General features: G+C 56.1%; 1 protein-coding gene across 1 annotated transcript in view; it reads right to left on the bottom strand.

Annotated features, from left to right (window-relative positions):
• Window positions 1-16,349, bottom strand: part of ANTXR1 (ANTXR cell adhesion molecule 1) — a 134,785-nt gene that overhangs the window by 56,126 nt on the left and 62,310 nt on the right. Inside the window, 1 exon segment of the mRNA XM_071579091.1 lies at window positions 13,631-13,726. Coding sequence (XP_071435192.1) covers window positions 13,631-13,726 — 96 coding nt within the window.

Raw genomic sequence — 16,349 nt, 5'->3', positions numbered from 1 at the left:
CTCCTCACATATTTATAGTTTTGACCTCTCAGTCCTGTGACAGTTTCATAGCTGAGGTATGAGTTGGGTAAAGGAACATTTCCCTTTGATTTCTGTCATATCTGCCTTGTCTTCTGAGGCCCCACTAAATCCTTGGAGATTTGGGCTTCACTTCCAACCTAAAACAAGCAGGGCCTGTCCCAGTTTCTTCATCTGCAATATAATACAACCTTCTTTCTAGACACACAAGAGGTAGAAGAGGTCCAAAGCAAAGCCAACTCATCCTTTTAGGTTCCCCTCTCTTGTCAGCCTGGGAGCAGGTCCAGAAATCCCAATTTTAACTCATTAAAGCTGGAAGAAAAGGCTGTTCCACGCTGAGGATTTGGAGGTGAACTGCCCAAACCAAGTTCAACACAGACCATGGCACTTGTCAAACCTCTTCACTTTTGGAAGACACGACCTGAGGAGGGGAAAAGCCTCCCCTGAAGGAGGCCTGGGACAGTTTGCAGCCCAGTGGGGCTGCCATGGAGCTCTCCAGGGAATGCTGGAGGAAGGTTGTTCCTTCTCCTGGGCTATTCCACTCACAGCTAAACCAGGCCAGAACCACTGGGATGTGCTCCAGGTGTCTGACCCACTTTATTGGAGAATTATCCAAATGAAATTCCATCTCTGGGCTAAAGAAACCCCCATGGCCACTTGAGCACCCACAGGAGCCCTCACTGACTCCTGGGAATGGTCTGGTTTAGCAGGACTCTGTCCCAAGGAGCTGCTTCTCCTCAGCTGGGCTGAGCCAGCTTTCCTTGGGAGAGCTGAGAGGTGCCAGGGAGGGAAAACAAAGGGAGAAGTGGGTTTGGTGGAGTGAATTTCTTGCCCAAGCACAGCAGTGAAGGCCCTGCCGTGGTCTGGGACAGGAGGTGCTGAGCCTGGGCAGGATTGGCAGAACTGGATCCAGCCTCAAGGAGACACATGAGCAAGGGAGCTGGGTTGGCACTCTGAGGTCTGGGCACAGCACCTGGAGGCAGGTGACCTTCTGAGCTCAGGGGGCACCTTCCAAAAGGGGAACTCCATCAACATCTTTGGGTTTGGACCCTCCACAACTGAGGGACACCCTGGAGAGTTTGGAGTTACCTTGCTGGTGATGACACGTGAGAGCAGCACACCAGGGCACCCCAGCTCGGTGCCTGGCACCCACACTGTGCCAGGGCACCCCAGCTCAGTGCCTGGCACCCACACTGTGCCAGGGCACCTCAGTTTGGTGCCTGGCACCCACACTGTGCCAGGGCATCTCAGCTCAGTGCTTGGCACCCAGACTGTGTCAAGGCACCCCAGCTCAGTGCCTGGCACCTACACTGTGCCAGGGCACCCCAGCTCGGTGCCTGGCACCTACACTGTGCCAGGGCACCCCAGCTCAGTGTCTGGCACCCACACTGTGCCAGGGCACCCCAGTTTGGTGCCTGGCACCCACATCGTGCCAGGGCATCCCAGCTCAGTGTCTGGCACCCACACTGTGCCAGGGCACTCCAGCTCAGTGCCTGGCACCCACACTTTGCCAGGGCACCCCAGTTCGGTGCCTGGCACCCACACTGTGCCAGGGCACTCCAGCTCAGTGCTTGGCATCCACACTGTGCCAGGGCACCCCAGCTCGGTGCCTGGCACCCACACTGTGCCAGGGCACCCCAGTTTGGTGCCTGGCACCCACACTGTGCCAGGGCACTCCAGCTCAGTGCTTGGCACCCACACTGTGCCAGGGCACTCCAGCTCAGTGCCTGGCACCCACACTGTGCCAGGGCACCCCAGCTCGGTGCCTGGCACCCACACTGTGCCAGGGCACCCCAGTTTGGTGCCTGGCACCCACACTGTGCCAGGGCACCCCAGCTCGGTGCCTGGCACCCACACTGTGCCAGGGCACTCCAGCTCGCTGCCTGGCACCCACACTGTGCCAGGGCACCCCAGTTTGGTGCCTGGCACCCACACTGTGCCAGGGCACCCCAGCTCAGTGCCTGGCACCCACACTGTGCCAGCAGGCCATGCCTCCACCTGTGCCACAGAGCTGGTGGCACCAGCCCGGGCACTGGCTGGGCTGGGCTGGGTTCCAAGCAGACTGTTTAAACACAACCACCTACTGAGTGTTCCAGCCACGTCCAAACCTCTCTGGTCTGACTGGCAGGGGCCTGAGGGCAGCACTGAACTGCCCTGGCTACTCTGGGTGGTGAATGAGACCATCCTCACCCTCCTGCTGCCCTCTGTGCCCAGCATGGCAGAGTCAGGCTCTGTTTCTGACACTGCCCTAAAGCAGCCCCAGGGGGGTTTGGGGTGACTGTGCTGTAAATGCAGACACTCCTTCCTGCAGAGTGTGTGAATTCAGTTATCTCCAATAAATCCAGGGATTTATTATTCATCATCAGCCAGTCTGTGATGTGGGACTCTCCCTGCTCAGGTGAGTGCCCACCTGGACAGCCCAGGGCCTGCAGGGCTCCCAAACCCTCTGCCCTCCTCCTCCTGCTTTCCCTTCCTCTTGCTTTGCCTCAATAATATTCCAGATGATTCATGAGCCTGTGCTCCCTTCTCCCAGACCCACCAGGGCTGCAGCAAAGCTGTGCCTCGTGTGGGATTGGCTGGGAATGACACACAGGGACCCCAGGAGGGAATCTCCAGCCAGCCAGGACCGTGTCCCTCCGTGGCTCTGGGGCTGTGCAGAGCCTGTGCTTCTCCTCCCCTCCTCTTCCTCCACTTTAGCCACGATTTTCATGTGGTTCTAATTCATATTTTCTGTATTCTCTCCATCCAGCTCTTTGTTTCCAAAACTCCTGGTCAGCTGCAGCAGGGACTGGGAGCCAAACACATTGCTGGGTTCTTCCACCCTTCCTTCCAGAAAGCAGCTTTAAAACTACAACTGGTGTTCGATGCTTCAGCACCAACAGCTCGTTTATCTGCCAGCCACGCCCCTGGGTTTGAAATGCTGCAGTGGGAAAAGCAGGGGCAGGGGGCAGAACTTCTGCAGGGGCATCTGCCACAGCCCAGCCTCGTGCCCTGCCCCTCAGGGCACCCTGCAGGGCTGCAGGAGGGGGCAAAGACTCGTGTTTGCCTCCTAGAGCTGGGGGGAGATGTGATGGACGAGCTCATGGGGAGATGATCTTGGGGAAAATCTCAGTCTGAGCTGTCCCTGGGGGAGAATTCCACCCCCAGCCCTGGAATGCCCAGCCCAAGGCTCAGACAGGCTCTGCCAGGGCTCATCTTTGCCAAAGTGCCAAGGGTGGCCCAAACCAACTCCCTCATCCTGCCAGGTCAGTGTCCATGTGGGACACGGGCTCAGTGTGGTGCTCACACCAGCACAGGGAACCCATCCCATCCCGGGAAACCAATCCCAGAAAAGGGAAACCATCCCAGTACAAGGAGCCATTCCATGCCAGAGGAGTCATCCCATCCCAAGGAACCCATCCCAGCACAGGGAACCATCCCATCCCGGGAAACCAATCCCAGAAAAGGGAAACCATCCCAGCCCAGGGAACCCATCCCAGAAGAGGGAAATCATCCCAGCACAAGGAGCCATTCCATGCCAGAGGAGCCATCCCATCCCAAGGAACCCATCCCATCCCACCCCAGGGAATCCATCCCAGCACAGTGAACCATCCCATCCCAGACAGCCCATTCCATCCCAGGAAAGTCATCCCATCCCAGGGAAACCATCCCATCCCAGGGAAACCATCCCAGCAATGGGAACCATCCCATCCCAGAGAGCCCATTCTATCCCAGGAAAGTCATCCTAGTCATCCTATCCCAGGGAAACCATCCCGGAACAGGGAACCCATCCCAGGGAACCTATTCCATCCCAGGGAACCCATTCCATCCTAGGGAAACCATTCCATCCTAGGGAGGCCATCCCAGGGAACATATTCCACCTCAAGGAACCCATCCCATCTCAGGGAACCCATTCCATCCCAGGAAACCATTCCATCCTAGGGAGCCCATCCCATCCCATCCCATCCCATCCCATGCCATCCCAGGGAACTATCCAGTCCCAGGAAGCCCATCTTATCCCAGGGAAACCATCCCAGCACAGGGAACCCACCCCATCCCAGAGAACCCATTCTATCCCATTCCAGGGAGTCCATCCCAGCACAGGGAGCCCATTCCATCCCATCCCAAGGACCCCATTCCATCCCAGGAAAGCCACCCCCTCCCAGGGAACCCACTCCAGCAGAGGGAGCCCAGCCCAGCCCAGCCTTCCAGCTGTTGGATCAGTGATGCCTTCACTGCACATCCAAACAGTTGAGCCACTTTCATTTCCAAGCCAATCTAACAACATGCCTGCAAAATCCTCCTGCTTTTGGAGGCTCATTATCTCTTGGCTCACACCTGCATTAAACTCCACTTGGTTTACATCAACATGAACCCTGAGCTTATGTTGGCCTCCCACCCAGAACAGTGTCCCCCTTGGCACCTGCACAGCCTCCTGCACACACAGTTATTGCTCGGGGTGCTTGGACTCCTCCAGGTGGAGGTCAGGAAGGAGGAGGAATGGGAAGCCAACCACTGGCTCAGGGAGGCCAGGATTTCATAGAATCCTAGAATGGATTGGGTTGGAAAAACCCTCCAAGATCATCAAGTCCAACCCTTGGTCCAACTCCAGTCCCTTTACCAGATCATGGCACTCAGTGCCACGGCCAAGCTCAGGTTCAAACCCTCCAGGGATGGGGAATCCACCCCCTCTCTGGGCAGCCCATTCCAATCCCTGAGCACTCTCTCTGCAAAGAATTTCTTTCTGCTCTCCAACTTCAATTTCCCCTGGCAGAGCTTGAGCCCATCGTGCCCCCTTGTCCTATTGCTGAGTGCCTGGGAGAAGAGACCAAGCCCCACCTGGCCACAACTTCCCTTCAGGCAGTTCCAGACAGTGCTGAGGTCACCTCTGAGCCTCCTCTTCTCCAGGCTGAACACCCCCAGCTCCCTCAGCCTCTCCCCACAGCACTTGTGCTCCAGTCCCTTCTCCAGCCTCGTTGCTCTTCTCACTTGGGTTGGAAGAGACCTCTGAGATCATCAAATCCAACCCTTGATCCAACCCCACTGGGATCACCAGCCCAGGGCACAGAGTGATCCCAGTGGGGTTGGATCAAGACATGTTGGATTCTCTGTCCCTGGAGGTGTTTCAGAGGACACTCAGTGCCACATCCAGTCCCTTCTCCAGCCTCGTTGCTCTTCTCTGGCCCCGCTCCAGCCCCTCAATCTCTTTCCTCAACTGAGGGACCCAGAACTGAACACAACACTCAAGGTGTGGCCTCCCCAAGGCAGAGTCCAGGGGAAGGGTCACTGCCCTGGGCCTGCTGCCCACGCTAGTTTGGATCCAGGCCAGGATCCCCTTGGCCTTCTTGGCCACCTGGGTCACTGGTGGCTCCTGTTGAGCTTCCTGTTCCACAGAGCTGCTCAGCTCAGGAGAAGTGGGGCCACCCCAGCAGAGGTGTTTGTGTGATGAGCCCAGTGCTGGGAATGGCAGCCCTGCAGAATTCTCTCTTTGTTTTCTGTTGTTGAACAAACCTCCTCCAACCCCTGGAAAGGTCCGTGACTGCCTCCCATGGCTCTGTAACACCCCCCAGGTATCCAGGGAAATTCTGCCCCTGCTGGGATCAGGCACAGCAAAACGTTCTGATTGTTCTGAGCCATTAAGCAACAATTGCCTCTACTGTAAACGAGTGGGAAATTCCAGACTGGGTCCCAGAACACTTCGGAGGCCAAAAAACTTGGATACATTTGGAAGCAGCATTCCTTCCTGGGGCTGTGCCAAGGAGATATTGGGCTCCAGATAAACCTCCAGAGCCAGCCCATTGACTTCAGTCCATCCACTCCAGGGACAGAGCTGGCTCCGTGTCCTTCCTGCAGAACTGCTGGATAATAATGACTCCTCTTTAATTAAAAACCATGCCAAGAGGAATTTCAGGCTTTAGAAATGTGCTTGTCGCTCAGAAACAAATTTATACTTGGTAAGAAAAGAACTTGTGGGTTTTTTTTTTCCTTTTTCCCCTGGACACATCCACAGTTCCCTCTGAAACATCCCTGGGTTGGGATAGAATGCAAATTAAACAGAATCATAGAATCAGCAGCTCTGCCCCTTGGTGGGTCAAAGTTGGTGCTCTGGGCAATTTCTGTGCCCTCTGGTGGGTTGAGGTTGGTGCTCTGGGCAATTTCTGTGCCCTCTGGTGGGTTGAGGTTGGTGCTCTGGGCAATTCCTGTGCCCTCTGGTGGGTTGAGGTTGGTGCTCTGGGCAATTTCTGTGCCCTCTGGTGGGTTGAGGTTGGTGCTCTGGGCAATTCCTGTGCTCTCAAGTCCCTCCTGCCAGGGCTGCATCCCTTCCTGTGCCACCTCCAAAGTGGGCAGTGGCTCTGCTCAGCTCCCTCTGCCCACACCCCAGCCAGGCTGGGTGTCCTCCATGGATTTATCCTGAACTTCCCAGAGTTTTGGGGTGTTTAATTCACAGTGAGGCATCTCAGCTGCTGAGCTGGTGCCAAGCACCTTGCCCTGCCCTCCTGGGGAGGTGGCAGAGATCTCTCCCTGCCCTCTTGGGGACATGACAAAGATCTTCCCCTGCCCTGCCCTCCTGGGGAGATGGCAGAGATCTCACCCTGTCCTACTGGGGAGGTGGTAGAGATCTCCCCCTGTCCTGCCCTCCTGGGGAGGTGGCAGAGATCTCCTCCTGCCCTGCCCTCCTGGGGAGGTGGCAGAGATCTCCCTGCCCTGCCCTCCTGGGGAGATGGCAGAAATGTTCCCCTGCCCTCCTGGGGAGGTGGCAGAGATCTCCCCCTGCCCTCCTGGGGAGGTGGCAGAGATCTCCCCCTGTCCTGCTGGGGAGGTGGCAGAGATCTCCCCCTGCCCTGCTGGGGAGATGGCAGAGATCTCCCCCTGTCCTGCTGGGGAGGTGGCAGAGATCTCCCCCTGCCCTGCTGGGGAGATGGCAGAGATCTCCCCCTGTCCTGCTGGGGAGGTGGCAGAGATCTCACCCTGCCCTGCTGGGGAGATGGCAGAGATCTCCCCCTGTCCTGCTGGGGAGGTGGCAGAGATCTCTCCCTGCCCTGCCCTCCTGGGGAGGTGGCAGAGATCTCCTCCTGTCCTCCTGGGGAGGTGGCAGAGATCTCACCCTGCCCTCCTGGGGAGGTGGCAGAGATCTCCCCCTGTCCTGCTGGGGAGGTGGCAGAGATCTCACCCTGTCCTGCCCTCCTGGGGAGGTGGCAGAGATCTCCCCCTGTCCTGCTGGGGAGGTGGCAGAGATCTCTCCCTGCCCTGCCCTCCTGGGGAGGTGGCAGAGATCTCCTCCTGCCCTCCTGGGGAGGTGGCAGAGATCTCCCCCTGTCCTCCTGGGAAGGTGGCAGAGATCTCTCCCTGCCCTGCCCTCCTGGGGAGGTGGCAGAGATCTCCCCCTGTCCTCCTGGGGAGGTGGCAGAGATCTCCCCCTGCCCTGCCCTCCTGGGGAGGGGGCAGAGATCATCCCCTGCCCTCCTGGGGAGGTGGCAGAGATCTCACCCTGTCCTGCCCTCCTGGGGAGGGGGCAGAGATCATCCCCTGCCCTCCTGGGGAGGTGGCAGAGATCTCACCCTGCCCTGCTGGGGAGATGGCAGAGATCTCCCCCTGCCCTGCCCTCCTGGGGAGATGGCAGAGATCTCCCCCTGCCCTGCGGGGGAGATGGCAGAGATCACCCCCTGCCCTGCGGGGGAGATGGCAAAGATCTCCCCCTGTCCTCCTGGGGAGATGGCAGAGATCACCCCCTGCCCTGCCCTCCTGGGGAGATGGCAGAGATCTCCTCCTGCCCTGCCCTGCTGGGGAGATGGCAGAGATCTCCCCCTGCCCTCCCAGGAAGGTGGCAGAGATCTTCCCCTGCCCTGCCCTCCTGGGGAGGTGGCAAAGATCTCACCCAGGCCCTTGAAGGAGAATCTTTCCAACAACTCCAGGGACGTGTCTGACTTACAGTTGGAAACTATCAGTGAACAGTCCCCTCTTGCAGACCTTGTACGAGGGAACGTGGGAGGTGGAGGAGAGTGAGGAAAAGCTTTTATCTACAGCAACTTCTTCAAGGGCAGCATTTAAATCTGGAAAATATTAAGCTCATGAAGTTTCCTGTGGGCAGAGACTCCCCTGTTTGCTGACCCACCTTGCCTGGCTGGATGGTGTTTCTCACACTTCACAGCCCTGTCCTCACATCGCTGCGGCAGCAGAGCCACAGCCAGGGCACAGCTCAGATCCCTGAATCCCTGAATCCCTGAATTCCCAGGGCACAGCTCAGATCCCTGAATCCCTGAATTCCCAGGGCACAGCTCGGATCCCTGAATCCCTGAATTCCTGCATTCCCAGGGCACACCTCAGATCCCTGAATCCCTGAATTCCTGCATTCCCAGGGCACAGCTCAGATCCCTGAATTCCTGCATTCCCAGGGCACAGCTCCAGATCCCTGAATCCCTGAATTCCTGCATTCCCAGGGCACAGCTCAGATCCCTGAATCCCTGAATTCCTGCATTCCCAGGGCACAGCTCGGATCCCTGAATCCCTGAATTCCTGCATTCCCGAGGCACAGCTCGGATCCCTGAATTCCTGCATTCCCAGGGCACAGCTCAGATCCCTGAATCCCTGAATTCCTGCATTCCCAGGGCACAGCTCAGATCCCTGAATCCCTGAATTCCTGCATTCCCAGGGCACACCTCAGATCCCTGAACTCCTGCATTCCCAGGGCACAGCTCAGATCCCTGAATCCCTGAATTCCTGCATTCCCAGGGCACACCTCAGATCCCTGAATCCCTGAATCCCTGAATTCCCAGGGCACAGCTCAGATCCCTGAATCCCTGAATTCCTGCATTCCCAGGGCACAGCTCAGATCCCTGAATTCCTGCATTCCCAGGGCACAGCTCCAGATCCCTGAATCCCTGAATTCCTGCATTCCCAGGGCACAGCTCAGATCCCTGAATCCCTGAATTCCTGCATTCCCGAGGCACAGCTCGGATCCCTGAATTCCTGCATTCCCAGGGCACAGCTCAGATCCCTGAATCCCTGAATTCCTGCATTCCCAGGGCACACCTCAGATCCCTGAACTCCTGCATTCCCAGGGCACAGCTCAGATCCCTGAATCCCTGAATTCCTGCATTCCCAGGGCACAGCTCAGATCCCTGAATTCCTGAATTCCCAGGGCACAGCTCCAGATCCCTGAATCCCTGAATTCCTGCATTCCCAGGGCACAGCTCAGATCCCTGAACTCCTGCATTCCCAGTGCACAGCTCAGATCCCTGAATCCCTGAATTCCTGCATTCCCAGGGCACAGCTCAGATCCCTGAATCCCTGAATTCCTGCATTCCCAGGGCACAGCTCGGATCCCTGAATCCCTGAACTCCTGCATTCCCAGGGCACACCTCAGATCCCTGAACTCCTGCATTCCCAGGGCACAGCTCAGATCCCTGAATCCCTGAATTCCTGCATTCCCAGGGCACAGCTCAGATCCCTGAATTCCTGCATTCCCAGGGCACAGCTCGGATCCCTGAATCCCTGAATTCCTGCATTCCCAGGGCACAGCTCAGATCCCTGAATCCCTGAACTCCTGCATTCCCAGGGCACACCTCAGATCCCTGAATCCCTGAATTCCTGCATTCCCAGGGCACACCTCAGATCCCTGAATCCCTGAATTCCTGCATTCCCAGGACACAGCTCAGATCCCTGAATTCCTGAACTCCTGCATTCCCAGGGCACAGCTCAGATCCCTGAATCCCTGAATTCCTGCATTCCCAGGGCACAGCTCAGATCCCTGAATTCCTGAATTCCTGCATTCCCAGGGCACACCTCAGATCCCTGAATCCCTGAATTCCTGCATTCCCGGGGCACAGCTCGGATCCCTGAATTCCTGCATTCCCAGGGCACAGCTCCAGATCCCTTAATCCCTGAATTCCTGCATTCCCAGGGCACAGCTCCAGATCCCTGAATCCCTGAACTCCTGCATTCCCAGGGCACAGCTCAGATCCCTGAATTCCTGAACTCCTGCATTCCCAGGGCACAGCTCAGATCCCTGAATCCCTGAATTCCTGCATTCCCAGGGCACAGCTCAGATCCCTGAATCCCTGAATTCCTGCATTCCCAGGGCACACCTCAGATCCCTGAATCCCTGAATTCCCAGGGCACAGCTCAGATCCCTGAATTCCTGAACTCCTGCATTCCCAGGGCACAGCTCAGATCCCTGAATCCCTGAATTCCTGCATTCCCAGGGCACAGCTCAGATCCCTGAGTCCCTGAATTCCTGCATTCCCAGGGCACAGCTCCAGATCCCTGAATTCCCCATTGCACAGCTCCAGATCCCTGAATTCCTGAATTCCCAATGCACAGCTCCAGATCCCTGAATTCCTGAATTCCCATTGCACAGCTCCAGATCCCTGAATTCCTGAATTCCCAATGCACAGCTCCAGATCCCTGCATTCCCTGAATTCCCAGATTTCCCAATGCACAGCTCCATATCCCTGCATTCCCAATGCACAGCTCCATATCCCAGAATTCCCAGTGCACAACTCCATATCCCTGCATTCCCAATGCACAGCTCCATATCCCTGAATTCCCATTGCACAGCTCCATATCCCTGAATTCCCAATGCACAGCTCCATATCCCAGAATTCCCCATGCACAGCTCCAGATCCCTGCATTCCCTGCCCTCCTGTTCCTTGGGCCTTTCTCTCAGCAGCTCCACCTTTGTCCTCTCCAGACCCTCCTTTCCTGTCCATCCCCTCATTCTCCAGCAGATCCCAGTGCCAACATCTGTCCAGGCCCATCTCCAGCCCCTTCCCTGCAGATGTGCCAACCAAGGAACTGGCCCAGCTCCTCTGGGAATGTGCCATCCAGTTTGGGCAAAGAGCTCTGAGCAACCCACCACGCTGGTGATGCTTTGGCCAGTTTTAGAACCAACTTTTTTATTGTTCTGAAAGTCCAAATAAATATTTTTTTCCATTCTGGTTTTCATCTTGGGCCAGATGTGCCAAACTCCTGTGAAAAGAAGTGTTTTATCCCCAGAATTTCCAACCAGGAACAGAAATAGAGAACGAAGATTTTTCCTGCGAGATTTCCGTCCTCGTTCTGGGGAAATTCATCCCAACACAAAGACATCCCTGGCTTTGTCTCCTCCTGCAGGGTGAGGCTCCAGAGCTCTCAGCACTGGATTGCAGGTTTGGGACAACCCTGGTGTTATGGGTTCACCCAGGTGGGCCTAGATTTGGGCTCTGGAGTTTGGACTAGGCTGAAGCTGTCAGCTGAGCTGAGCTGGGCTGAGCCAACAGCTGACCTGAGCTGGGCTGAGCTCACAGCTGACCTGAGCTGGGCTGGGCCAACAGCTGACCTGAGCTGGGCTGAGCTCACAGCTGACCTGAGCTGGGCTGAGCCAACAGCTGACCTGAGCTGGGCTGAGCCAACAGCTGACCTGAGCTGGGCTGAGCCAACAGCTGACCTGAGCTGGGCTGAGCCAACAGCTGACCTGAGCTGGGCTGAGCCAACAGCTGACCTGAGCTGGGCTGAGCTCACAGCTGACCTGAGCTGGGCTGAGCCAACAGCTGACCTGAGCTGGGCTGAGCTCACAGCTGACCTGAGCTGGGCTGAGCCAACAGCTGACCTGAGCTGGGCTGAGCCAACAGCTGACCTGAGCTGGGCTGAGCCAACAGCTGACCTGAGCTGGGCTGAGCTCACAGCTGACCTGAGCTGGGCTGAGCCAACAGCTGACCTGAGCTGGGCTGAGCCAACAGCTGACCTGAGCTGGGCTGAGCCAACAGCTGACCTGAGCTGGGCTGAGCTCACAGCTGACCTGAGCTGGGCTGAGCCAACAGCTGACCTGAGCTGGGCTGAGCTCACAGCTGACCTGAGCTGGGCTGAGCCAACAGCCGACCTGAGCTGGGCTGAGCCAACAGCTGACCTGAGCTGGGCTGGGCTAACAGCTGACCTGAGCTGGGCTGAGCTCACAGCTGACCTGAGCTGGGCTGAGCCAACAGCTGACCTGAGCTGGGCTGAGCTCACAGCTGACCTGAGCTGGGCTGAGCCAACAGCCGACCTGAGCTGGGCTGAGCCAACAGCTGACCTGAGCTGGGCTGAGCCAACAGCTGACCTGAGCTGGGCTGGGCTAACAGCTGACCTGAGCTGGGCTGAGCTCACAGCTGACCTGAGCTGGGCTGAGCCAACAGCTGACCTGAGCTGGGCTGAGCTCACAGCTGACCTGAGCTGGGCTGAGCCAACAGCTGACCTGAGCTGGGCTGAGCCAACAGCTGACCTCTTCTAGCCAGTAACTTTGTATTCCATCCCACACTATGGCATCATCTCCAGGGCAGTAGGAACCAGTGTGGGAGTGGTTAAGGCAGTCACTTCTCAGCCTCCTCTTGGGAGGACACACGATGCTGTCCCAGGGGGGATGGAGAGGACCAGGCCCACCCCTGGCTCACAGGGGACCTCAGGAAAGTGAAATGTGTTGTTCTGGGTCTCTCCTTTCTGCTTGAGTTTGTCTCCCTGGGGAATAAGCTTCTTCTTAAGTAATGTGTAGTTAGGACAGTAGAATTTGTGTGTTTGTTAAGAAGTTGAGGTGGGGAACTTGTTGTTGCAGACTTGTGTGAGTGAATATTTGTACTCTCTTCTAACTGTCTCTTCCTTTCTATAAAAATATATGTAGTTTTAGTATAAATGCAGTTTGAAGTGTTTTTTTTCTTTCCCCTCTCTTTTCCTCCCTTTCCCTGGTGTTAGGAGGGAGGCTTTTCTCTCTGTGCTTGGGGGGGTTGGCAGTTGCTTATCTCAAACCAAGACACCTGGGAATGGGATTTAAAAGCAGGGACAGTGATGGTGACCCAGTTTGGGCAGCTGGAAAGCAGCACATGGAATGTTGTGTGCAGCCAGACACCAAAGCAGGACTCCCTTTGTGCCCCTCTCCTTCTGCTCCTGCATTTGCAGCACAAACAGGGCCCTCAGCAGGAGCAGAACCTCCCTGGGCCACAACAATCAGCCCCTGCCCTGATCCTCAGTGGCAAAGGCAGTGCCAGGGGGTGGGCAGGGCTGTGACAGCTCCTTGAAGGCAAACACCAGTCACATCTCAAGTCCTGTGATTTCCTTCCTGCCTCCCCTGACCTCTTCCTCCTCCCCTGCTCTCTCCTGATTTTCTAAAGTATTAACTCAGTGATGGTGCTTTTGAACTTCTGTGACAGAGGCTGGAGGAAAGAGGACTCAGAGTGGAACAGCCACCCCTCCCCTGGAACTGTCACTTGGATAATGCAAAGTGGTTTTCAGCCAGGAAACAAAGCTAATATTGCACAAATTTCCACATTAAGTGCCTTTTTCTTGCACCTGAGGCAGAACAAGCAGCCTGTGTTGACCATGTGTGCCCTTCCCCAGGAGTCCTCCAGGATGGGCATCCCAACAACCCAGAATGGCCTTTTCTCCCCAGACAGGCACAGCAAGAAACACATCTCTGCAAACCATTTCCTCTTTGTGACCCACCAATAAGACTAAAGAGGCTCCTGGCAGGGTCTGGGTGTTGGCAGCATTGCCCAGAGGTTGGGCAGAGGGTGCCAGGGGTGGAGGAGACGCTGTCCCATCCTGTGGAAAGCTTTGCCTCCTTCCCCCTCGTTTGCTGCTTTCAGGCAGCAGTGCCTGGCTGTTTGGTGCTCATGGTTTCTGTACTCACCACAGTGCAGCAGAGAGGCCAAAACCACCAGAGCAGAGCCAGGGCCAGCAGCAGGAAGAGGATCAACAGGGCGATGGCCAGGATGGTCCCATCAGACTGCAGGACAAAGAGCAGAGAGGTGTGAGCAGCTCTGACACAGCCCTGCCCTCCAAGGTGCCCCCTGTGCCTCCCGCTTCCAGAGGCCATTCCCATTTATTGTCATGTTAATGACACTAATTATCAATGCCACACTCGTTTTTCAGACAAAATGCAGTTTTCCTCCCTCCTCACCCGTTAAATGTGGCATCTGCTCTCCACAGCTCAATGCCAAGAGGTCTCTCCTTCCCTTCAGGGGGTTTGCCTTAATTTTCTGAACCTCAAAATTCCATAAAACATTTATTTGAACTCAGATTCAAACTCATGCAACATCCCTCAGAGTGTTGGGAAGACTGAGAAGGAGCTGACAACACAATCAGGAAATCATGGAATGGTTTGGGTTGGAGGGACCTTAAAGTCATCTCATTCCACCCCCTGCCATGGGCAGGGACACCTCCCACCAGCCAAGGTTACTCCAAGCCCTGTCCAACCTGGCCCTGGACACTCCCAGGGGTGGGAAATCCATCCACTCAACCTCTCTGGGCAATGTTTTCCTGCAGTTTAAACATTCTGCTTCTCAGCAGCTCCTTCCCCCTCCTGCAGCACAAACTCAAAAGTGGTGTTGGCACTAAAGTTGACCCCAAACAGTGAGGTCTCCACTGACACAGGTCATCCTGCTCCTCTTGGCAGGGCTGGCTCAGGGATGTTCTGCCATGAGCTTTCCAAGGAGGTCTGAACAGGCACCCCCAGGGAGTTTCCTCAACAAAGCCATTAACTCCAGAGCATCCTCTCCCTCTCCCTCTCCCTCTCCCTCTCCCTCTCCCTCTCCCTCTCCCTCTCCCTCTCCCTCTCCCTCTCCCTCTCCCTCTCCCTCTCCTCTCCTCTCCTCTCCTCTCCTCTCCTCTCCTCTCCTCTCCTCTCCTCTCCTCTCCTCTCCTCTCCTCTCCTCTCCCTCTCCTCTCCCTCTCCTCTCCCTTCTCCCTTCTCCCATTTCTTTCTTCTCCCTTCTCTCCCCTTTCTCCCTTCTCCCTTATCCCTTTTCTTTCTTCTCCCTTTTCTCCTTTCCCAAGATGTTTCCTCACCAAAGCCATTAACTCCAGAGTGTCCTCTGCTCTGCTCTCCCTCTCCCTCTCCCTCTCCCTCTCCCTCTCCCTCTCCCTCTCCCTCTCCCTCTCCCTCTCCCTCTCCCCCTCTCCCCCTCTCTCTCTCTCTCTCTCTCTCCCCCTCCCTCTCCCTCTCCCTCTCCCTCTCCCTCTCCCTCTCCCTCTCCCTCTCCCTCTCCCTCTCCCTCTCCCTCTCCCTCTCTCTCCCAAGATGTTTCCTCATCAAAGCCATTAACTCCAGAGCATCCTTTCCTCTCCAGCTGGGATGTTCCCCCAGAAAAAACACATTTGCAACTCCCAGATCTCCCCCAGCCCTGCCAACTGCTGGGCCAGCCCAGCCCAGCATCAAAACCCAACAGGGCATCATTTCTTGTTGCTTGGGTTGAAGCCATGGCAGATGTTCCTGCCCTGCTGAGGTGTGCCAGTCTGCCCACCCACACCCCCAGCACCACCCCACTGCCAGGGCAGCGGGCAGGCCTGACCTCAGCCCCTCTGAGATGTTTCTGATGGAAGAGCCAGGCATTCCAAACCCCCACCCAAGGGTCAGGATCCCAGAGCCAGAGGGAGGACATGGCCAGGAGCAGAGTGACCTGAGGGGTGGGACATCTGGGGGCCTGCTTAGGTCACTGAAATTCGGGGGCCAGATGAGCTCCCAGCATTCCAGAATGGGACAGTAATGGAAAACAATCAGGTTGGGAGCATTTTCCAAACTCTCTGCTGGTGTAGAAAGGATTTCTGGAGAACTTGGATGGAGACATCCTGATCTTTGACACTTGGAAGCTGAAGAGGGGTAGTCCACACAGGAGAAGAATTCACCCAAGGCATGTCTGGAGATGGAACTTGGAGCCTGACCCAAGATAAAAGCTCCTTTGAGAAGACAGAGCTGCACATTTGGGGCTGTTCCTCCAGACAAAGAGCACAAAGGCACATCCATCATCTGCAAAGTGAGACCTGCTGCAATTCAAGGCTTCAGAAAATGGGAGCTCCACTCTTTGCTGCTGTCAAACTGTAGAAAAAATAAGGCTTTGGATGTTGCCTGCCCATTAAGCCACAACTTTAACAAACATTTTCTCATTAAGAGTATTCTAAAATCAATTGGCAAATATGCAAAACAAATTAAAGTGGCCTTTTGACTGTTTGGGGGGTATTTTTTAAATAGAATTTCTTTTTATTTTTCTTCCCCCCAAGACAATCTGTAAAGACCAGTTTAGGGTACCCCAACAGATGTTTCTCTGCACTGCAGGTCCAGCTGGTGTGTCCCAGCAGCAAAGCATTGCAGAGGGCAGGGAAGGCTTGGAATTGCCAGCTCTTCCCTGTCCCACTCAGGTAACTCCTCTCAGCACAGCCAGGTCTGCCTGGCAAGTCTGCAGGAACAATCTCCCTCCAGGTATCACAATCCCCCCCAAACCCCTTCTGCTTGGGCTGATTCCTCTCCTTCCATCTGAACAGGAATCAAAATGTTCCAGACAAACCTGAACTGAGTTTTCTGGGCTCTGCAAAGTGGCAGAGTGAGACCCTCAGGCAGGACCTGTCCCAGCTGG

Source organism: Pithys albifrons, chromosome 29 (assembly GCF_047495875.1).
Source record: "Pithys albifrons albifrons isolate INPA30051 chromosome 29, PitAlb_v1, whole genome shotgun sequence".
Lineage (NCBI taxonomy): Eukaryota > Metazoa > Chordata > Aves > Passeriformes > Thamnophilidae > Pithys > Pithys albifrons.
Note: the sequence above shows the minus strand (reverse complement) of the source record. Positions and strands in the feature narration are given on the sequence as shown.